This window comes from Calidris pugnax, unplaced genomic scaffold (genome assembly GCF_001431845.1).
Source record: "Calidris pugnax isolate Ruff unplaced genomic scaffold, ASM143184v1 scaffold34, whole genome shotgun sequence".
Classification (NCBI taxonomy): domain Eukaryota; kingdom Metazoa; phylum Chordata; class Aves; order Charadriiformes; family Scolopacidae; genus Calidris; species Calidris pugnax.
The window spans coordinates 2,834,798-2,854,004 of NW_015090771.1; the positions used below are offsets into that span (position 1 = coordinate 2,834,798).

The 19,207-nt window shown below is 41.1% G+C and overlaps 1 protein-coding gene and 1 long non-coding RNA gene across 2 annotated transcripts in view; both read left to right on the top strand.

The window, feature by feature from the left end:
• The window catches only part of BANK1 (B-cell scaffold protein with ankyrin repeats 1), a 153,710-nt gene extending 150,823 nt beyond the window's left edge, over positions 1-2,887 (top strand). The window contains exons 14-15 of the mRNA XM_014940406.1: positions 1,057-1,120; positions 2,575-2,887. Of these exons, the coding sequence (XP_014795892.1) occupies positions 1,057-1,120; positions 2,575-2,732 (222 nt within the window). The 3' untranslated portion in view covers positions 2,733-2,887. The remainder of the gene's footprint in view (positions 1-1,056; positions 1,121-2,574) is intronic.
• A 3,093-nt stretch (positions 2,888-5,980) lies between these two features.
• Positions 5,981-9,291, top strand: LOC106887223. The gene is made up of 2 exons (XR_001411828.1): positions 5,981-6,020; positions 8,707-9,291. It is a non-coding gene; the product is annotated as an uncharacterized LOC106887223 (long non-coding RNA).
• Positions 9,292-19,207: the final 9,916 nt, after the last annotated feature.

Here is a 19,207-nt window from a genome sequence, read left to right on the forward strand (position 1 = left end):
TGAGGTGCACAAAACAAGCCCACACACTGAGTTGCTGAAAGAACTGCATCCAAGGTAGAGGCCAAGGAGAAAGGCAGGGTGAGGAGGTTTGTTAATTTCTTTTAACAAGACAGCTGGAGGGAGAGGTTCTGCCCTCATCTTATATGAGGTCGTGCATTAAAAATATTTTCTTGTTGTCCTTTAAGTGCATTTAGGCAGAAAGAGGAAACCCAAAGCTAGTCTGCTGCTCTACAGTGTGGCAGAGCTATTGGATGCTGCCAGCAAGGAGAGGTTAAGTGCTTGTATTTCCATTTATTGAAGAAATAGCATGAGCTTTGCCATCACAGTGGAAGGCTTTGCAGCAGAAGTGCAAGGGCCTTAGAAGGGTTTAGGAGCCCCGTTCCCGGGCTGGTCGGCAGCAGCACCCCAGTATGGTGGGTGCCCCTTCCCAATCTGTCCGTGGCCAAGCGCTCAGATGGGAATTGCTGGTATTGGTCTGTCAGTCAGGGGAATTACTTGTGGAGGAAGGTGATATCTAATCTGCACAAAGATAGCAGCCCTAAGTCATAAACCTGTATTCCGAGGAGGATTTACTTGGCCTGTTTTCACTGCTTCAGGGAAAAAGCTGCTTTCTAGCGGTGGTTTATACCTTGCGTTGCGTGTCTGACTTGGCTTTGGCTTTGTACCTTAGAGAAGTCTTCACTGGGACTTTTGAGGAAAAAGCACTTGTCAAAAGGAGAAAAATAAACTCCCACACCTCTGTAATCTAACGGTGGAATTGATATAACTTACTGATATGAAAAAATCCACAAGGCTCTTAGGTCTAAATGCTAAAATTAGCATCTACTTTTAGAATCATAGAATGGTTTGCACTGGAAGGGACCTGAAAAATCATGTTGTTCCAACCCCCCTGCCATCAGAGACTTTTTTCAGTCTTTTAAAATTATTTTTCTGGAGAGGGAAAAACTTGGTGTTCAGAATGCTAAAGACTCCAACTTCTTATAGTTATTATTTCTACAGTAAATTTCTATAACTGATTTTTCTGATGCTGGTTTTATGCTTGTTTTTTACTTGAAGGAAAAAGTGTACCACTTCAGAGACACCAATATCGGAAACAGACTGGAAAAGGAAAATCAGAATAGTAAGTTGCACTTTCTTTACCTCTCAGAACACTGTAGCCTTGAACTGTAAGTGTATTTATTGCACAGGTCTGATCCAAAGCATAACCAGATTTTTGGATGGGGCATTGAATTTGTAATGAGCTTTTTCTGTATCTGACCACACTTCAGTTATTTTAGTGTAATCGGGCCTTCAGCAGGGTCGAGATTTCATCCCAAAGATGAGCTCACTGAGAGTTAATGGGGCAGAAAATTTACCACGTCTTTGTGGCTCTGCTCTTCTGTAGCCCATTTCCTACTGCTTCATCACAATTAGGGTAGATCATTTCTTTAGAACAATTTACTTGATGGCTTCAATATTTTATTTGTAAATCAGCTATCAATTTGCACTTGCAAATTCTTGATGAATTTTCCACTGCTACAGCATCTTAGTGTTGTGAGTCATTAATAAAAGCTGTACCGTCAGTCATTTAAGATGCTTTGTTCTCTTTGTGATTGAATGTCATCTGCAGCAGTATAAATCACCTGCATTTCCTGCAAATGATTTTCTCTTGTTGTTATGAAAAGTTTGTATTAGATGGTATTGACTTTAGGTCTGTGTTTTCTATAGACATTAGTACATACGTGTTCTTGGAAGGGAAATTTAGTATTTATTTTTTCACACTGGACTTAGTCCCATTTGTATATCAGTATTTAAAACTGTCACCTAAATGTATTATTTCCTTACTGCAAGAGAGAAGAATAATCTACAGTACTGCTTTTGTTACTCTGTTAGACAGTGTTGTAGTTACATGGGCTTGTGAGATGCTGTCATTGAGGGAAATTCTTGCTGCCCTGGTGGCCGAGTTCAGTCCAGACTGTTTATTGTCCTCCGTGGTGGGTAGGGGTGCAGCATCCTGAGCAGTCAACAGGCTCAGTCCCTATAAGCGCCTGCACAAGGTGCTCAGAGCCTGGGATCACTGCATTTGTTCCTATGGTCTGTTTTCTATAGGCAAGGCAAAGCTCGTGGGGGCGATTCTTGGGAAGTATTTGTAGGGTTCTCTTTAAAGTTGATGTCGGTCCTGCCTCTGTAGCTGCCCGTTAGTGAATCGTAAAAGTAGAAATGTAGTATCAACACCAGAACTGTAAATTTTGTGAAATTATCCAGTAACTCAGATAATGATCACTGTGTTCTCTTCTGATCCTGACCTTTCCACTCTCTGTTACACTGTCTTACAGCCTGAGATGCAGCTTTGCACTGCAGAAATAAAATGACAAGAATCATTATGGAGGCCCTTGACTTGTCCAACAGTGCACTTAATTATCAAAGATTTAAATTCTAGAAAATAAGAACTTCTTCAAGATGGAACTGCCTTTACAGCTGGAGCTTGCCCTATTGATAGCAAGAGTAAAGAAGGATCTTAGAAGACCACTACCTCAGTCCAGACATAAGTTGCCTGAAACAAAAATGACAATCCCATTCTTTTCTCTTTTGTAGTTCCTAAGGAAGGCAGACCAGACAGCATCCAGTTCAGAGATGTTTTGTTCCACACGCCATATAACAAAGCGGTACGTATGGATGTTAGCACTTCTCAGATTTGTTTAATGAATTCTGTTTTTTACATCTGTACACAGACTCTCCATCTGTACCTTTAAAAACATAGGCCTCCCTCTCAGATTCCATATTTGAAATCAGGATTTGGATAGTCTTTTTCATAGACAGTTTTTGAGGACTTGATTGAGGATTTAAGATCACATCAGAAGCCTGCTAGAAAAGGAATTTGATTATATTTTAATGAGAAAAGACAATATCTCCCATAAATTAGTATGGAACATAATTTTTCGTTTCTTGGTAAGTTTGATCTTGCTTCCACCGTAATGAAAGTTATTAATGATAGTGGCACTCGGTTCAGTCTTCCATTATAACATTTGATGCTATCTCAAAGTTTGTCTTATTTTGCAACAGTTTAATATAGGACTGAGTAACACCAAAAAAAAAGAAAAACCAACCACCAAGCAAAAATTTCTGTCAGTCTTGGAGTGAAATATCTACAAAAACCTATTTTAAGAACAACTAAATAAGAACTAAGCATGTGGAATGTTCATTTGCAGAAAGTACAGGCACAGACAACGATTTATTTCATTACTATATAATATAAATATACGGTCTTGCCTATAAACATTGATAATATCTTATCTTTTTTCCAAGAAGGGAATTAAGGTGTTAGCCAATAGAACAACAAAAAATACCTTAGATAAAATTTCATGGAAATACATTAATGACTTGGGGACAAAAGCTCCATTTTGAAATGTGAGTGGCACAGATTTTTTTTAAGGTATTTAAAGTTTTCCTTGGCGTCTTTCCTGCCACCACAGAAGTACTGAACGGGTAGTAACCTATTGCCTATGGGAAGCTTTATCTGTAAGTGGGGCTCCTATGCTATTTGGAAAGCTGCCTTGCCAACCGTGAAGTACTACAGAGTAGGAGACAGGGAAGAATGGTGAGAGCAACAGAACTGGACCGGTTGAGCTGATGAGGTATGTCTCAGCATTTCAAGTCCTCAGCCTTAGGTCTCCTCTGGGAGGCATTACTAGATGAGGAGAGGCAGAACACACCCACAGAGAGGCAGGTGTGGGCTGCTCTCACACTAAGGTGGAGGCGTGCTGCTGCTGTGGGGTCCCACGAGCCTTGAGCATAGAAATATGGTTAGTCCTCAGCTTACTCTGTGGTAACTGGTTCCTTGCCTACACCCTTAAGCATAAGAGAAGGCTTGAGAGCCGTGGGTTTGTGCATGTCCACTAGCAGAGTGAATGAGAGCAGCTTAGACAACAATTATGTAAGGATGATCAAACAAATTTCCTTTAAAGTCTTAAAAAACATACAGCTTTCACATGTATTCCATGTCCATACATAGGACATACATAGGAATTTTTGAAAAACCTATGATGCCTCTCTACATCTTTGGCTATTTGAATTACCTATGTGAATCTCATTTAGCTGTTTCTGAAAATGAGGTTTCAAAATCTGCCTTCTATTGCAGTTACATGATGGCACCTTATGTGCCACATCCCACAGATTTAGTCATCCAGCATCTAAAAATAAGTGCGAGATTGCAGAAACTACATAAGAGGGTTTGAATTGCTTGTAGTTAGATATCCCCTCATAGCTAATCTCTGTAGAACCTTCAGCTTGGTCTTTAGGGATACAGCTGGATAGTGTAAAATTCCTTATCAAAACCAGGAATGACATGCTCTCTTCTCTCTGCTCTTGGCATAGCAGCAAGAACTGAGTAGTAGGTGTCACTGCTTCCTTGCTAGGTAATGAGCAAGATAGAGGCTGCAGAAGACAAACTGTAACACAGATGGACTTCAGAAGAACAGTATTGCCTTAAGCAAATGTTAAGCTTGAATTTTTTATTATTATTATTTCAATACCAGCAACTTACATAATAGTTTTAAATGAAGGTAGGTCTTGAGAAACATGTCACATGCTTACCTGTCCTCCAATGACAAATATACTCGTGGAGCAAATGACCAATTCAGTTCCAGTCTTGGGATCCTTGGCAAGGTAGGTGGCCCGCTGTGGAAAGGTCAAAAGCTTTTTCCATGGGCAAATGAACTGAAACCATTTATTTCTTAGCTGTTACAGTCAGCAGGTACTTACAGTGACAGTGGCGTTCATATCCAAGAATGTCAACTTTGCTCTCTGTTGCTCTAGCCTGTTTAATACTGACCCCCTCCTGAAAGGCACTGGAAACAGCCAGGTCATCCACTGCAGTAAAGGCATCCTTCACAGAATTTCTTCTTCTGGATTTTGATTTCCAGTTCTGTAGATGCCTATGACAGTAATGCAGGTCTGAATTAATTAAGTTTTCTTAACCAGCTGCCAAAGACCAAATCTCTTCCTCGGCTTCATCCAAAAAACACTCAAAAGAGCACTATGCACCTTTCACACAATGGCAGGTTATTGATTACCTTCTCTATCCTAAATGTCTGGCTCCATTCCTCACCCCTCATCTGCACCTTGTTTTCAGTCCAAGTTGCTAACAGATTGCTTATTCATCAGTTGATGCCACTCCAGTTTGCTGGGAGTGTCTAAGCAGAGTTCCCTGAAAAGTAAAAAAGCAGCACTTAATTTTGAGCACACTAACCCATTTCCATTGTCTCTGATAAGAAGATGAACAAAGACCCCAATTTTGAGGTTTAGATCTGTGGGAACTCTACAACCCAGTACCCAGTGAGCAAAACTGAAATAACTTGGGATCCTGAAGGAGGAAGTCATAAAAAAAATTCTTTAATTTTTTTCCTTCATGGCTTGAGCAGTATGCATTTCAATCAGGACCTCTAGTCTTGAAAATACTTACTTGTTTGTAGTTTACAATAGTGTCCATTGGACTTGCAAAGCTACATCTTTACCCTGGCTTATTTCCAGTTTCTTAAGTATTTTGTAGCTTCATATGATGCTTAAATTTAAAAAAATCTAGAAAATAACAAAAATCAGTCTCTGGCCCATTTGTCACCAAATCAGGTCTTCCTGAGACAAGGCTATACTCAAACTGTTGACTGAGGCATTCACCAAGACAACTGGATATCCCTGTACCCTTCAGCCTCTCCTAATTGCCACCAGTAAAAACCAGCCATGCTGTTAGAAGTAAGATTTGTACAAAATCTACCTCGTGTCCTTCTCCCACACAACACCTGCCTGTTTTTATGGATGTCTCTTGCTCCCCTGCTCCCAGGGACATGTGCTGTACTCACATTTGAATTAAAACACATAAAAAGTGACTCATCCTAGGTATGTATTTTGTGCATTATTCACCCTTGAAAGACATTCTGCACTGGCCTTATTTATCATTGATATGTATGACTATTTATTAATTGCATCTATTTCTTTTCTCCAACTAGGAACCCAACAGACAAGGAACAGATGCCTAATTAGCAGAGGTAAGAGCACGAATATGAACGCATGCACACACAGACATTATTTGTCATGGAAACTAACACTTGTGGAAGTAACTTTCCGTCAGAGTGCATCTGTGTGACACAAGAATGGAAGTGCATCTCAGAGGTCTGATTTCCCAAGCTAAACCTTCATCATCATATATTGTGGTTGATGCTAGAACTTCTTTTTTGTCAGGTGTCAATCTATTCTTGTTACTGCAGGGCAGATTTGCAGGCAGTTAGACACTTACCTGACTCAGGGATGCTATTGAAGAGAGTTCCCATTAGTTATTGCAATTAATTAAGCTTATGCAATTAAAAGCTGTATGAGAGTGTAGTCCTACAAACCAATCTCACATGCAGTATCAAACACATTGAATATTAAAATTAAGTTGAAAGGCATAGAGGTTAGGATGTGTCCAGCAATGCTGATTAACCAGCAGACCAATGGTCATTTCAGTGCTGGAAAGCTCAGAGGTGGTGATACTCTCTCCAAACAGCAGAATTTGCTTGGTTTGGGCATCTAATGAGGTCTTTAATAGTTGGGGGTTTTAATTACTATTTGCTACCTGTGTGCTTCCATGCATATCTCATAGCAGTTTTTAAGCAGTATGTCTACCTTTCAATGAAACTTGATCATGAGGCTTCCTGCTAGGAGGTAAGAGTAAATTTGGTTTACGGCTTTGATTGGGGTTTGGGGGTGGCTTTTTTTGTTGTAGTTTTTTTTTTTCTTAAATAGGTTCCATTTTCAACATCTGTGTGGAGAACAAACTTACCAGGAACTGAACTTAGGTCACCATCTGAGGTTGTAGACTTAATGAATTACCTTGGATTCATTCTGAGAAGAGGGTATAGTGAAAAAATTACCTGGAAAAATACTTCTTTTCCTAATTCCTCTGACAATGAAGGAGGCACGCCTCGTTGATTTCTGCAAGAACAGTCAGGGCTCAACAGTCAGATTTTCTTCCGTTTCCTTTCCTTCACATGAGTTTAGGACCTGAAACTTTCAAAATTCAAGTTTACCATTTTATATATGAGTAGTATTTGTAATTTTCCATTATTAGAGTTATAAAAGTGATTAAATAATATTTGTTCACAGTAACAAAATGATATCATTTATTCCTGAAGAAAATGCAATTTTAAAGGCTTTCTTAGCTAAGTTACTTGGATTCAATTTGCCTCTCCAACTTTTCCAAGTGGGAGGAATGAGATGTTATACTGTTGTCGTGCTATTTTTGCGGCACTGAAAATGAATAATCTTCAGTGAGGTCTCTTCTGCCACCCTTCTCTGATGTAAAGGAGAGGGCAGCTGCTCCTTGCGAGAGCTGTGTTTCCGTGTCTCATTTCTGGAGCCAGCTGCCCTCCTGCTCTCTGGAATACAGTGCCCCCACCATAAAACAACAGGTACCTCCTCTGCTGCTGCTTGTCCTCTAAAACACTTGTTCAGGCCCCTCCGCCTCCAAAGAGCTTGTAAGATCCAAAAAATTATTTTTATGGCGTGACCTGAAAATGAAAAATTATCACTCCTCCTCCAAGAGGCAGCTCAACTCCTACATGGGCTTTCCTGAGAGAGCTGTTTCCTTGTGTGGAGCTGGAGTCACCTACACTAAATGGGTAAAAAAGCTTTGAATGTTAAAAACTCTGAAGCTGGAAAAAGCTATTATGAAAAACTTGGTAATAGCAGAGGTGCTTAGAAATTGCAGATCACTAAAGTGCAATGAATCATGCAATGGGGGAGCGGGAATTACCCCGGGGATCAGAACAGGCGATCTCTGTCACTTCCAGAAAATTGTTCTGTGGGAGAACTTGCAAAATACAATTTATCCAGCACATTCAATCAGTTCTGATTGTGAATTATCCACATCAAACTCCAGGCTTCTCCTCCTCTGCAAAGTATGGCCTCTCCATAGCTCTCTTTCAGATGGGTTTAGAGGCCTTATAATACCATAGTACTAAATATACTATTATTTGAAAAGCAGAGTTTTTCTGTACAGTTGGAGCACGTGTGCCTCTAAAGTAGTAGAATGGCCCTGGCAAGATTAAAAAAAACTTGGTGGTTTGGGGATTGGGTTTCATTCTTTTCTCTTTTACACCACTTTCAAGGAGGTCATATTAACAGTAAAATAACAGAGTTAGGGAACGTTCATTACCCACATGCACTGGAAAACATGCATTGAGGTGAAATTTTAAAGTCCTCTGAGAAACTAATTACATGTCTGAATTTTATGCTTTCAGTACAAACTCAACACAAGGAAGTCTTGTCTTTAATTTTTTTTAAGACTTCATAATTCTTTCTAAAAGTGCTGAACTACATTAAGTGGTGTACACGACAATACAGTCTATATCTCTTAGGAGGGCTGGACCTTTCTTGTAAAAAAACTGACTAATCACAGGGAGATTTTTGATTATTACAAAAAATTGCAGATAAACCATTCAAAACCTACATTTCTATTTCATACATTCTGGCTCTCCAAACAGTCGAGCCTCCAACTGCAGTGCAGATTTTTTAGCTCTGTTGCTTATGCCTACCTGTAGATCATCGCACTTCCCTGATGTGAGAGGGGAGAAGAATAACGGAGCCAAGATCCAGCTGGTGGATCTGAAGTAGACCGTGGTCTTGATTCTCTAACGCAGTGTTTGATTTTATTCTAAACAAACGTGACCAGGAATTTTTCATTCTTTCTTACAGCGCGATGCTTCGGCGGCTGGTTCCTCTGCTGGGCGTCCCACAGGGCTCCGTGCTGGGCCTGGCTGCGTGCTCCGCGCTGCACTTCTGCTGGCTGGGAACCTCTCACCTGGGCCAAGTCTGGAAGAAATCCAGTATCACTAAAGCAAATTAATAAGACTTCTTGTAAATTCTGCACTGAATTTTACATTTTTTTCTTTGCCATTTTTTTTTAATTATTTTTCAAGGTGACAGCTGAGGATTTATACAAAAGATACATTGTGTGCTTTGGTTAATGATTTTTAAACTCATTTCAATTTTTCTGTAATGCTTGGTAGTTGTTTAAAAGTAGATTTTATGAACAAGAGAGGAAGATAATGAAAAGTTATGAAGATTATGAAGTTACAATACATAAAATTTAGTATTTACTTTTTGTTGAGACATCTTTGTATAAACTTTGTATATAAATTTATCTTTCCTAGGAATAATACTTGTACTGCATTACTAGTTTAAATAATTGTACTCAAAGTAAAGCTAATTTCTAAAGTCAAACTATGTAAATCAGTACTAATGATCTACTAATGCATTAAAGTGATTACAAGAATCAGATTTACAAGGAAATTGTGTTTTGTTAAATAAGTAAGTTGCCTAAGGTGATATCCAGACCAAAACCAGAAGAATCTCTACTGTGTTTACACAGCAAAAGTAAAGGAACGAATATGGTTAATGGGTCTAATGCTTTGCATTCCCACAGTGATATATACTGCAAAAATCTAAGTGAGCGTGTGACGCCAGAGGAGTATGCAAGACAACTTGCCCTATTTCATACACAAAAAAAGGGGAAAGAAAAAGCTCTCATCCAACCTGCAGAGGGTAGGAGAGAATATTTTGCCTTTCAGCTAAGTAGGAGGTTAAAGAGACTCTCCCCACCCTGGTTATTAGAGCTTTGCACAAGCCTTCTTAAAAAGCCAGTGAATGTGCTGTTGGCCAGAACTGCCTCCACAGAGATCTTCATCTGTACTAACCTCTTAACGGTGCATTATTCACAGACATCTTTGGGAACCCAAATTGCTCATTGCAGCCTCCCCTCAAGCTCTCGGTAGCGTTGAATCTTTGCTTTGCATGTACCAAGAGATGCTCGCACTTAAACCTGTTAGGAAAAACAAAAAACTACTTAGATACTCATAAATAAATGTTGCTCCTTAACTACACATTAATGTGACACCCAAATTTGGAAGAGGGGAGGGGATTTGATGTTCAGACTTAAAAGTCTTAAGAGTCATATTATTATTCCAATTTCAACAAATTATTGTGACAAGAAATGTTACAAATAAAAATAAGCCAAAAAGACAATGTTGGGATTTTAAAATAATGACAGAATCTTACAAGTTTGTATCCCACATACAGCTTTAGGCTAATTAAAATTCTATTTTAATGGGCTGATTCTCTGGGGAAAACCCCCTTTCTGTTAGAAACACTCCCACAAATACTGCAGATGTGTTGCTATGAAGTCATAAATATTCAGTGACTTCAGTATTAGTGTGGCAACACAGCTTTGTATTCCATACAAAGGCTGCTCTTGAGCTATTTGGACCACAGCGAAAACTTTGACATACATAATGTCTCCCAGATCTGGAAATACAGTCGGCGTCTAGGATCTGAGGCCTGTGAGACCATCAGGCTTTATAGGAGAGGAGCTGGGATGTTTTAAGACTTACCTCCCCACGTGGAAATGGGGCAGGGAAAATAACTTGGAAATTTAAATGTCTGTAAGCTGTTACATTCCCTTAAGAGGTTTCCCTCCCTCCCAAAAAAAACCAATTTATATTCTTATAAACCTGGCTAGTGCGTGTATCTCCTGGCAAGCATTCCTGAGGAGTCAACATACATATAAATAGGAAAGAGAATACAAAACCCAAAAAGTTTTATCATGTCGGTACCTGGTGTCTTTTCAGAAGTTTGTTGCTCAGTTCTGCAGCAGAGGAGGTGCAGGGCCTGTTCTTGAGGGGGTGAGTCCTCACAGACCCCCCAGGAGGATCCAGAGCACTTAGTGCTGCCGAGGCTGAGGCAGTGGCCCAGTGGCTCCTCCGCACCAGTGAGAGGGAACCTGAGAAAGGCACAGATTTGAGGTCAATGCTAATAAACTAATACAATAGGAAACTTGCAAAATTAAAGCACAGTTACATCGAGGAACCACGTGGCTTTCCTAGGGAAAAGAAAGAGTGTAGCAATACAGCAGCACTGCCAAACACGCAAACTAGAAGCCAGAGGTACTTCCCCTTGGGAAATTAAAAACAAAAAACCAAAAGGCACAGATGCTCTGTCTATGTACGTACAAGTATTTGCATGTCTAATGCCCAGTATGACACGCCACAGCTTCCAGCCCAGGGAAGTTTAGGATTCCCCATACCAAAGCAGCTCCTGTTCTCTGTTTCTGCTGCTCCATCCCAGCTGGGCTGTAAGCGTAGCAGGTACAGTAGCGCCAGCGACCAAGCACAGCACCAGTCCCAGCCGGGAACACAACCAGGGAATTCCCATTTCCTAAAAATCAAAGCACAGAAGAAACTATTGTTATGGGGTAACGACAGCAAAGAGGATTTTAGAATTTTAAAGGCCAAATTCAAGCCTCAGCAACATCAGGGAGATTTAAAAGGCAAAAAGCATCAGTAATCCTGAACAGGAAGGGTATGAGAGGACAGGCAGAGCCACCGCTTGAATTTTTCATCAGTGAAGCATTAGCTTAGTAGGGAATTTTCACAAGCAAGCTTTAGCCAGGGAAGCCACTGACAAATTTCAGGCTGGCCCTCCCAGGCAGCACATCCAGCTTGCTTTTTTTTTTTTTTTTTCTTTTTTCATCATTAAAGCAATATTCCTATAGGTTTTTTTCTCTCAATTGTTCTTTCAACTCTCAAAGTTTATATTCAAGACAACCATATCACACTTAATGTAGTTTGCTATCATCAAATACCTAATGCTAAAAATTTTACTAAGTTCAAAAAGAGGTTTTGTTGCCTCTTGTGAGGTGACCAGGATGGGCAATTTATCCAGTATCTGGATTATATGTTTAGGGAACAAGATATTTTGGGGTTTGTAGGTAGGTTGGGTTTTACCTCATCAGCATTGGAAAGCAGTCTGAAATATTTTTTTCTTTTCTTTTTTTTCCTATTTTTTTTCCTTTTTTCTTTTTTTTCTTTTTTTTTTTTTTTTTTTTTTTTTTTTTTTTTGCCTTTTTTTTTTTAATCTCCCCACAATTTTCTAAGGCTGTGTCATTCTTTCAGGCAGCAAGTGCACCTAGTGTTTGACAGACACGGTGTCTCACTGTTGCACAATAGAAGTATAATAACAGCAAATATTTAAAGTACCTAAAGCTGTCACTGAAATGACTTTAAACTTGAGCCCTGATGTTCAAAAAGCAATAGTATTTTCAGTTCCCGCAGCTGGGACGGCTGCTTTTGCCACTGTCACAGACATACAGCCATCCAACAGAGAGCAGAGCAGTCTCAAAAGGCCATGAGAAATCAATGTGGAAGACGTTGTCCCACTTTAACAAAGAAATACTATTGCTACACTGCAGATTTTCTTGCTTTTATCACTCTGATCTTCAACTGATGATGGATTTGACACAAATAGTTTAATATCTCCTCTGACGCCCAGTGTTTTGATGTAGAAACACAAAAAAGGAAGAAAAACACCACACAGCCTCACATACACACCCCCAAAACCCTTTCAGTGACTTACTTACACATCCCATATCTCAGATCAATTGACCGCATACAAAGTCTGTCTGAAAAATTGTATGCAATCCATAACGATGTAAGTTCTATGGTATGAAATTAGACACTGGCCAGGCAACAAGTTGAGATCAGGGCTTTTGGTCATTTGTTTTTTATTTACACACTCACACAGAGGACTCCCACCCACCTATCCTCTGAGGCAGCCAGCCAAGACCCCAGGCCAGAAATGAAGGTATGGACGATTTTTTTTTTCCTCCCCCTCCTGCACTGAATCTCAGTGTAATTAATTACGTGCAAGCTACAAGTAAAATCCTTATACTTTTACAAAAATAAAAGTATCTGTCCCTGCCCTTCTCACGTTCAGTATTCACACTCTGTTTTCTGCAGCAGGATTTCCCCACACATCCCCAAGGTGCGTCACTAACTTCAGACACGTTTCTAAGCAGACATTCTGACACAAAGGAAGTCCCAAAGTTTTGCTAACCAAATGTGCATTACTAACAGGAAACATCAGCAAGTGTCTCTTCAGCAGTGCATGAATGATTAAGTACACTGTAAGAGCCTGACGCCCAACTGACACCAGATCCCTGTTGTAGGTGCTTTAATATATTACCTTCATTGTAAGCTGGGAGATCCACTAATTGACTCATTCGGTACAGCCTTGCTGGATGTTCACCCTGTGAAAAAAATATTTGCATCATTTCAACACCAATGTAAGATATGGCAGAATAAGCCTAAAGTCCTGCCTTCATTTTATTAGAGAAGCTATAGTCCTTGCAGGAATGTAAGTGATGCTGAAGACTTGTTTCAGTCTTGGTAGGGAACCTCTACTGTGATAAAAGGAGGAGCAAAATGACAAGAGTTGTCCCGACAGTCCTTGAGGGGGTGTTAATAATGAAGGGGAGGCAGGACCACGTAAGACTGACTGCTCATCCCCTTCATTTACTGGAACCAACTTTTGTCCTGACAAACTTCAGCATTACTGAAATGCGACTCTGAAGGGAATCATTCCAGGAACAGTCCCCAAGACAAGCCATCAACAAGTGTGGTGGAGGGATGTAATGAGCCTCATCCCATTCTAGACATGCGGGGCTGCAGTAACTGAAATTAAGAACTGCGTCAAGAGAGCAGGGCAGTGTTTAATGGAGACAGAAAACAGTCCCAGGGAAGGGACTGTCAGTTTATGCCATACTCCTAGCACAAGAAATCAGAAGACCTGTACCAACACCATTGCCAGCTCTCAACAGATATTCCAAAGGCTTGGACGAGTCTCTTCTCACAGATAAGAAAACCCAGGAGTAAAGTCTCAGCCCACTTCTGCAAAGACCCTGCACATGCAGACAGCAGGGGTTCAACACAAGGGAAGAATCCCTTGAGGCTGCCCAGCACGGATGCTCCCTGGTTGGTAGGGTACACGGTGCAAAGCAGAGTTAAAAAGTAAAACATACATGTATTAGCTGCAATTGTTTGCAGATGCAAGTGACCTAAGATACTTGCTCCTATGAAATATCTAAGCCACATCAGTTGTCTAAAAAAAGATAAAAATGCATGGAAAATTTTTACGAGCAGAAAAAATGTACTATTGCCATCTATACAGAGAATGCACCTAACCTCATGAAAGAAAAAAAAGAACATATGCAAAAAGCAGTATTTCTTTGTTGGCCAGTACTCAAATTCATCAACTGTAATGCTAAGATGACTCATTTTGAACCTGTAGTTTCACTCCTGGCAGAAGACATGCCAGAACACTTCACCCCAGGGCACTAAGCTACAAAGCTCGGTTGGGTTACAGCAGCTCCTCAGAAAGTAACCTTGGATCCAGCACACTTCAAGGCAAGACACAGAGTTGTAACAGCTGTCTGAAAGACTTGTGCCTAGCAAAGGCTTGGCTAATTCAGCCTCCCTTCTCTGACGCTTGCAATACTTTGCTCTGCTAGATTAAGTGCTGCTATCAGAAGCCTTTTCATACAAAGATACTTCTAGATAAAGAAAAAAAAAAAACTCTGAAAACATCCTTTTCTTTCTTAAGCTGAGATCACAAAGCAGACTTGATAAATTTTGTTGTAGTTTTTGAAGTTACAACAGGCAGTTGTAGCTGCAAGGCCAGGGTTGGCACACATCACTGCTGTTGACTTACACGACAGGAAAACCTCATCTCACTCTGGAGATGAGAATCCACCTATGTCACATACAGGGCCACCACTTGTTGGGTTCTCACACCACCCCACAGCTTAGATTTCAGTCACACTCAAAAGACAACAATCGGGGACCGTGAGGCAGTAGCACATAACCCAACAAACACCAGCGCTGAAAGTAACCACTCCTGTCTCTCAGATTTTCGCATTGGTAGGTTTTTATACCCTTATCCACCCAAACACGGTGGCTGTTGAACTCCAATCCAAGACACCCAAGGAAGGCAGGCACCCAAATGAGCTTGTGAATGTGGCTGTTGGAAGCAGATACCTGAACGTCCGGCATACAGCATGCAGCAGCTTTGCATCAAATCCCCTTTACATGCATGGGGATGCTTCAGGGCATCCTCTGTATTCCCCTACGCCACACCACTGTTGCAAACAAAGATGCAATACAGATGGCAGGGCATTCAAGTCTGATAAAAATAATAATAAACAAAAAATAATCAAGAGCCATTAAGTACCAGCAGTTATGCCATGAAGTCAAGCTGCAGCTTAACCTAACAATTCCCCACCTGCTGTTAACCAGACAAGCAAATACCAGCAGCCCCCTGGCTGCAAAACAGAGCCCGCATCACTCTTCCCAGTCCCAGTTTTAAGCTCACAGTATGGAGAGACACAGACTGCTCTGGTGAAGGAGGTGGAGAACAGGAAAGGATTAGGGAAGGCGTAAATTGCACCATTAGTGCAAGAGGGAAGCCTTCATTTAAGTATACCCTCAAAAACCCCATCACAGCCAATACAGCCAACAACTTACATTAGTCTTCTATTTTAGGGTGAATTCAGTCGATCTATAACCACAGGATGCAATAAATGAAGTTCCTGATGCCGTCTCTACTGATCAATTAAATCCCTTTGGAGCCAACCAAGCTTCTTCATTAGTATCGACACCATTAAAAAGAAACTTTTTCCAGCCCTAACAGACTAAAAACTTTTGGAGTGAGATTAATACGCAGATGACACACAGTTACCTCAGGCAAATCCACAAACTGCAGTGCATATTTTATCTTGCACAATTTCCACAGCCTTCCTCTTCAATAGTTTCAATCCCAATTAATGTATCAGGCCCAGCGGTGGTGTGAGCGCTCTGCTAAGCAACACTGGCCAAAAGGTGATGAGACCAAAATAGGCAAGAAACTTCTCCTCAGCTCTACAGACGATCTTTCTCCCCTTGATTCATCTAATGAGTTTTAAATTGCTTTTATGTCATACCTGACTTGCCTTAGGTTATTAAGACAAAGTTAAAATCCCACTAACATAATCCATCTTCTGTGGGAAAAATGACTGAAGTATTTTTGGTTTTTGGCATTAGACACCTGGGGTACCAGCAGAATGAAGGGAAAGAAAGAGGCAGCAACATTCCTCTGGTCAGGTAATTTCATTACCATTTGAGCATTGTCACATCATTTCTTATTTTCTCCTGCCCACCTAAAGTAGAAGTTGACAAAACATGAACATACTGTAGAAAGAGTTTTGTAGGAAAGATGCATTATAAAACTTCCCAGGCAGGATTATTTCTTCTCCAAATACTTTTTGTTAGTATTTGCTGCTAAGTGAGCTTGAACACTGAATTCGCTTGCCATCACACAGTATTGCGTTATCTCAGTTTTTATGGGGTTTTTTGTTTGTTTTGCAACAAGTGTCATTAACAGCACCTTGTACTCTATTTCTAACTGCTGATCTGAATACAGTTCCTATTTCTTTTGCCAGTTTTACATTCTAGATGTCAGATTTGTGTCTAATTGCATGCCTTGCAAACACACGCAAGTTAAACAAAACCACACACTGGAGGCATTTCAGAGTAAAAACACATACTGTTTGTAAAATTAAGCTGAGATCAGGATTCTAACATTCTAGAGCATGGGTCGGCTTCTGAAAATAGTCTTCGAGAAATCTACACTTCTGCTTCTGCCATCCGTACCCCACCAAGCACCAGCTATTTGGAAACAGTAAGTAACACTTCCTACAGCTCAGTGCTGTAAAACCCTGACTATTCTGCCTTTTAAGGACAGCAGGTGGAGTATTATTTTATAAAAAAAGGTAAGTAAATAATTTTGTGGATCCAAATCAGGCTCCCTTCCTTCTCCCAGAGGAGACAAGATGCCTTAACACCAGCATGGGCATTGGTGTTTAAACATCCCTTGTGCTGGGATATTCCCCCCAAGTCTTCTCTTTCCAGCCCACCCAGAGCAGGCTGTGAGCGGTCAGTAGTCCCAGCTTAGGACCAGGGTTAACTGGACGAAGGTTGAAATACAGTGACAAATTGCTGAGGTTTAAATGCTAAGAAAAACATCGGTTCCCAATTAAAAAACAGATCAGCTAATGCTTCCAGAGGTGACATTTGACTGTTCCAAATGCTCTGTCCACAGCCCCACAATACTGTCAGTCAGTTATCTGTGCCTGATGGTCATCATCACCCTGAGGTTCTAAATTTCATAGGGTAACTAGTCTTTAATTCACCTTTCAACATAAGATGTCTGGCTTGTACAAAATAACCCAGGTTAATAAAGAAGACTGTAAAAGCTCATAATTTAAAGTGCTACTTTAAAGTGCACTACTGAAGAAAACACAGAAATTTGGCCTGCATAGCCTACCTTGTTACTGCCCACCTGGAGCAAAGATCAGCCAAATTTTGTACAGTTGTAGCAAGCTCCACTTCTCCAAGCTAATTTAAACAGCCCCCTTATTTTTCAGCAAAATGTTGGAACAAAATGCGGTGGTGTTCCTGACTGGCATGTGAGCAGAATTACATGCAGAAGAATGCATGCATATTCTGTGGCACCAACAACAGGGTGAAAAGAAACAGATTTACCATTGGGAGGAGACTATTTCAGTTCACTGACCGGGTTCGTAACTCTAAGGCTACAAAGCAAACCACAATCAAGAGTAAAAGATACCTTTTTTTTTTTTTTACAGGCAGTTGATAGAAGACATTTGAGATACTGTACCGTTTTCCACAGGATACCAAATTAGCATAAATGAAAATCAAGGCTAGTGAGATCAGATAGGGCTACAGCAACCTACACACTGTGGGAAAGTGCTTGAGTCCCCTGGCTTAAAGGAAGCCACACAGTAAGGTTTGTCTCCTGCTCTGTGTTGCTCAAACACTTGCTGCATCTCTGTGAACAGCTCAGCCCAGCGCCTCTGCCTCCCTCATTCCCTCCCATCTTAGCTTGCTACGTGCCTTGAGGAAGGGAAGCCAATATCCCACCCACATACTTCTTCCTTCTCCCTTCTGCTTGGTTGCCTATCCAGAAGGCCATAAAGGACATTCTTTCCCCATGGCATGCCAGCTAAGCCTTTTGCAGCCACACAGGGATTGAGTTCTTTTTTATTCTCCCTTAAATTTCTGCAAGCCAGCTACAGCCAAATCCCAACACAGCCCAGAGAGAAACCAGTTCAGTGGTGGGAAACATACTATTTTTTGTGTGTGTGAATAGGTCACAGATTATCATCAAATTGAACAGACTAATGAAACATCCGCACGTCTGTTGTGCTTCACTGGCCTAATCTGTTTGCTAAACACTTTGGGTTTTAGGATATCAGAAAATCCCATAGTCAGTTGCTTGCTCAGTCTCACACAGCCAAGCTCTCCTTATCTAGTAGCTTTCCATGAAGCATTAAGTTAAGCAAGGCTCCCTGCACTCACCACAGGAGCTGCAGCTTATTTATTCAGGAAATTCAAGCACACTTTTAAGAATACTGGCAGCAAGGGCATTTTCCCCCATTACTAAAAAGAGCGTAGAAACAAAAATATGCCCAAGACAAAACCACATTGAATTCAAATGGCTGGGGGAGTAAAGACCCCTCCATCCCCTTCTCACTTGTATACATCATTGTAAAGAACATATTAAAGTGGTGGGTGAGCCAATTTCAAGCCTTCTCTTTCCACCCACGCCTTTTGTTGCATTTACCTCTGTTCAATCATTCATTCATGCTCCCTCAGCCACTCGCCCACATATATTCCTTGCTGACAGCCCAGCTGCACGTACGCATTTGGAATTACAGTAATGGCTTTTGTGACTCTGGTACTGAGAGAGTAAGAGCAGCAGTGGGGAGAGCAGGCTCTGAAAGGCCGTACAAGATGGACCATCACAGGTTTACATCACACACACACGTAATGTGCCAGTGCTCAAACTAACTAGCGCAAAGCCACTGAAACAGCCCCCAGGAGCTATTTGCAAGAGTAAGTAGTTGCTAATTTTAGATCCGGAGGCAGCATCAGTAACCATCAAACACAGAAAGTGGGGTTTTCAAAGAAGCTGAAGACAGCTGAAATCCAAGATCTTGAAGAGCTCTACCTTAACAGCAATGGAAAAGGCAGCTCCCCATTACAGTCTCTAGGTGGGGGGTACCCCTGCTGGCCCAGCAGATCCACCGTACAGGAGTACTGGGATGCACCACACCATCCTCTCCAGAGGCAAAGGCAGCTGCCAGGTTCTGTGTGCTCAGCCAGCACTGCGCAGAGCACAAGCCTCGCACCGCTGAGCCCAGAGACCCACACTGACCAGTTTGCTCTTCCTTGGGGAGGCAGGGGCAGACAGTGTCTCCACCCCAGCCCCTGGGATTGTGTTATTCAACAGGCCAGCTACAGCTCAA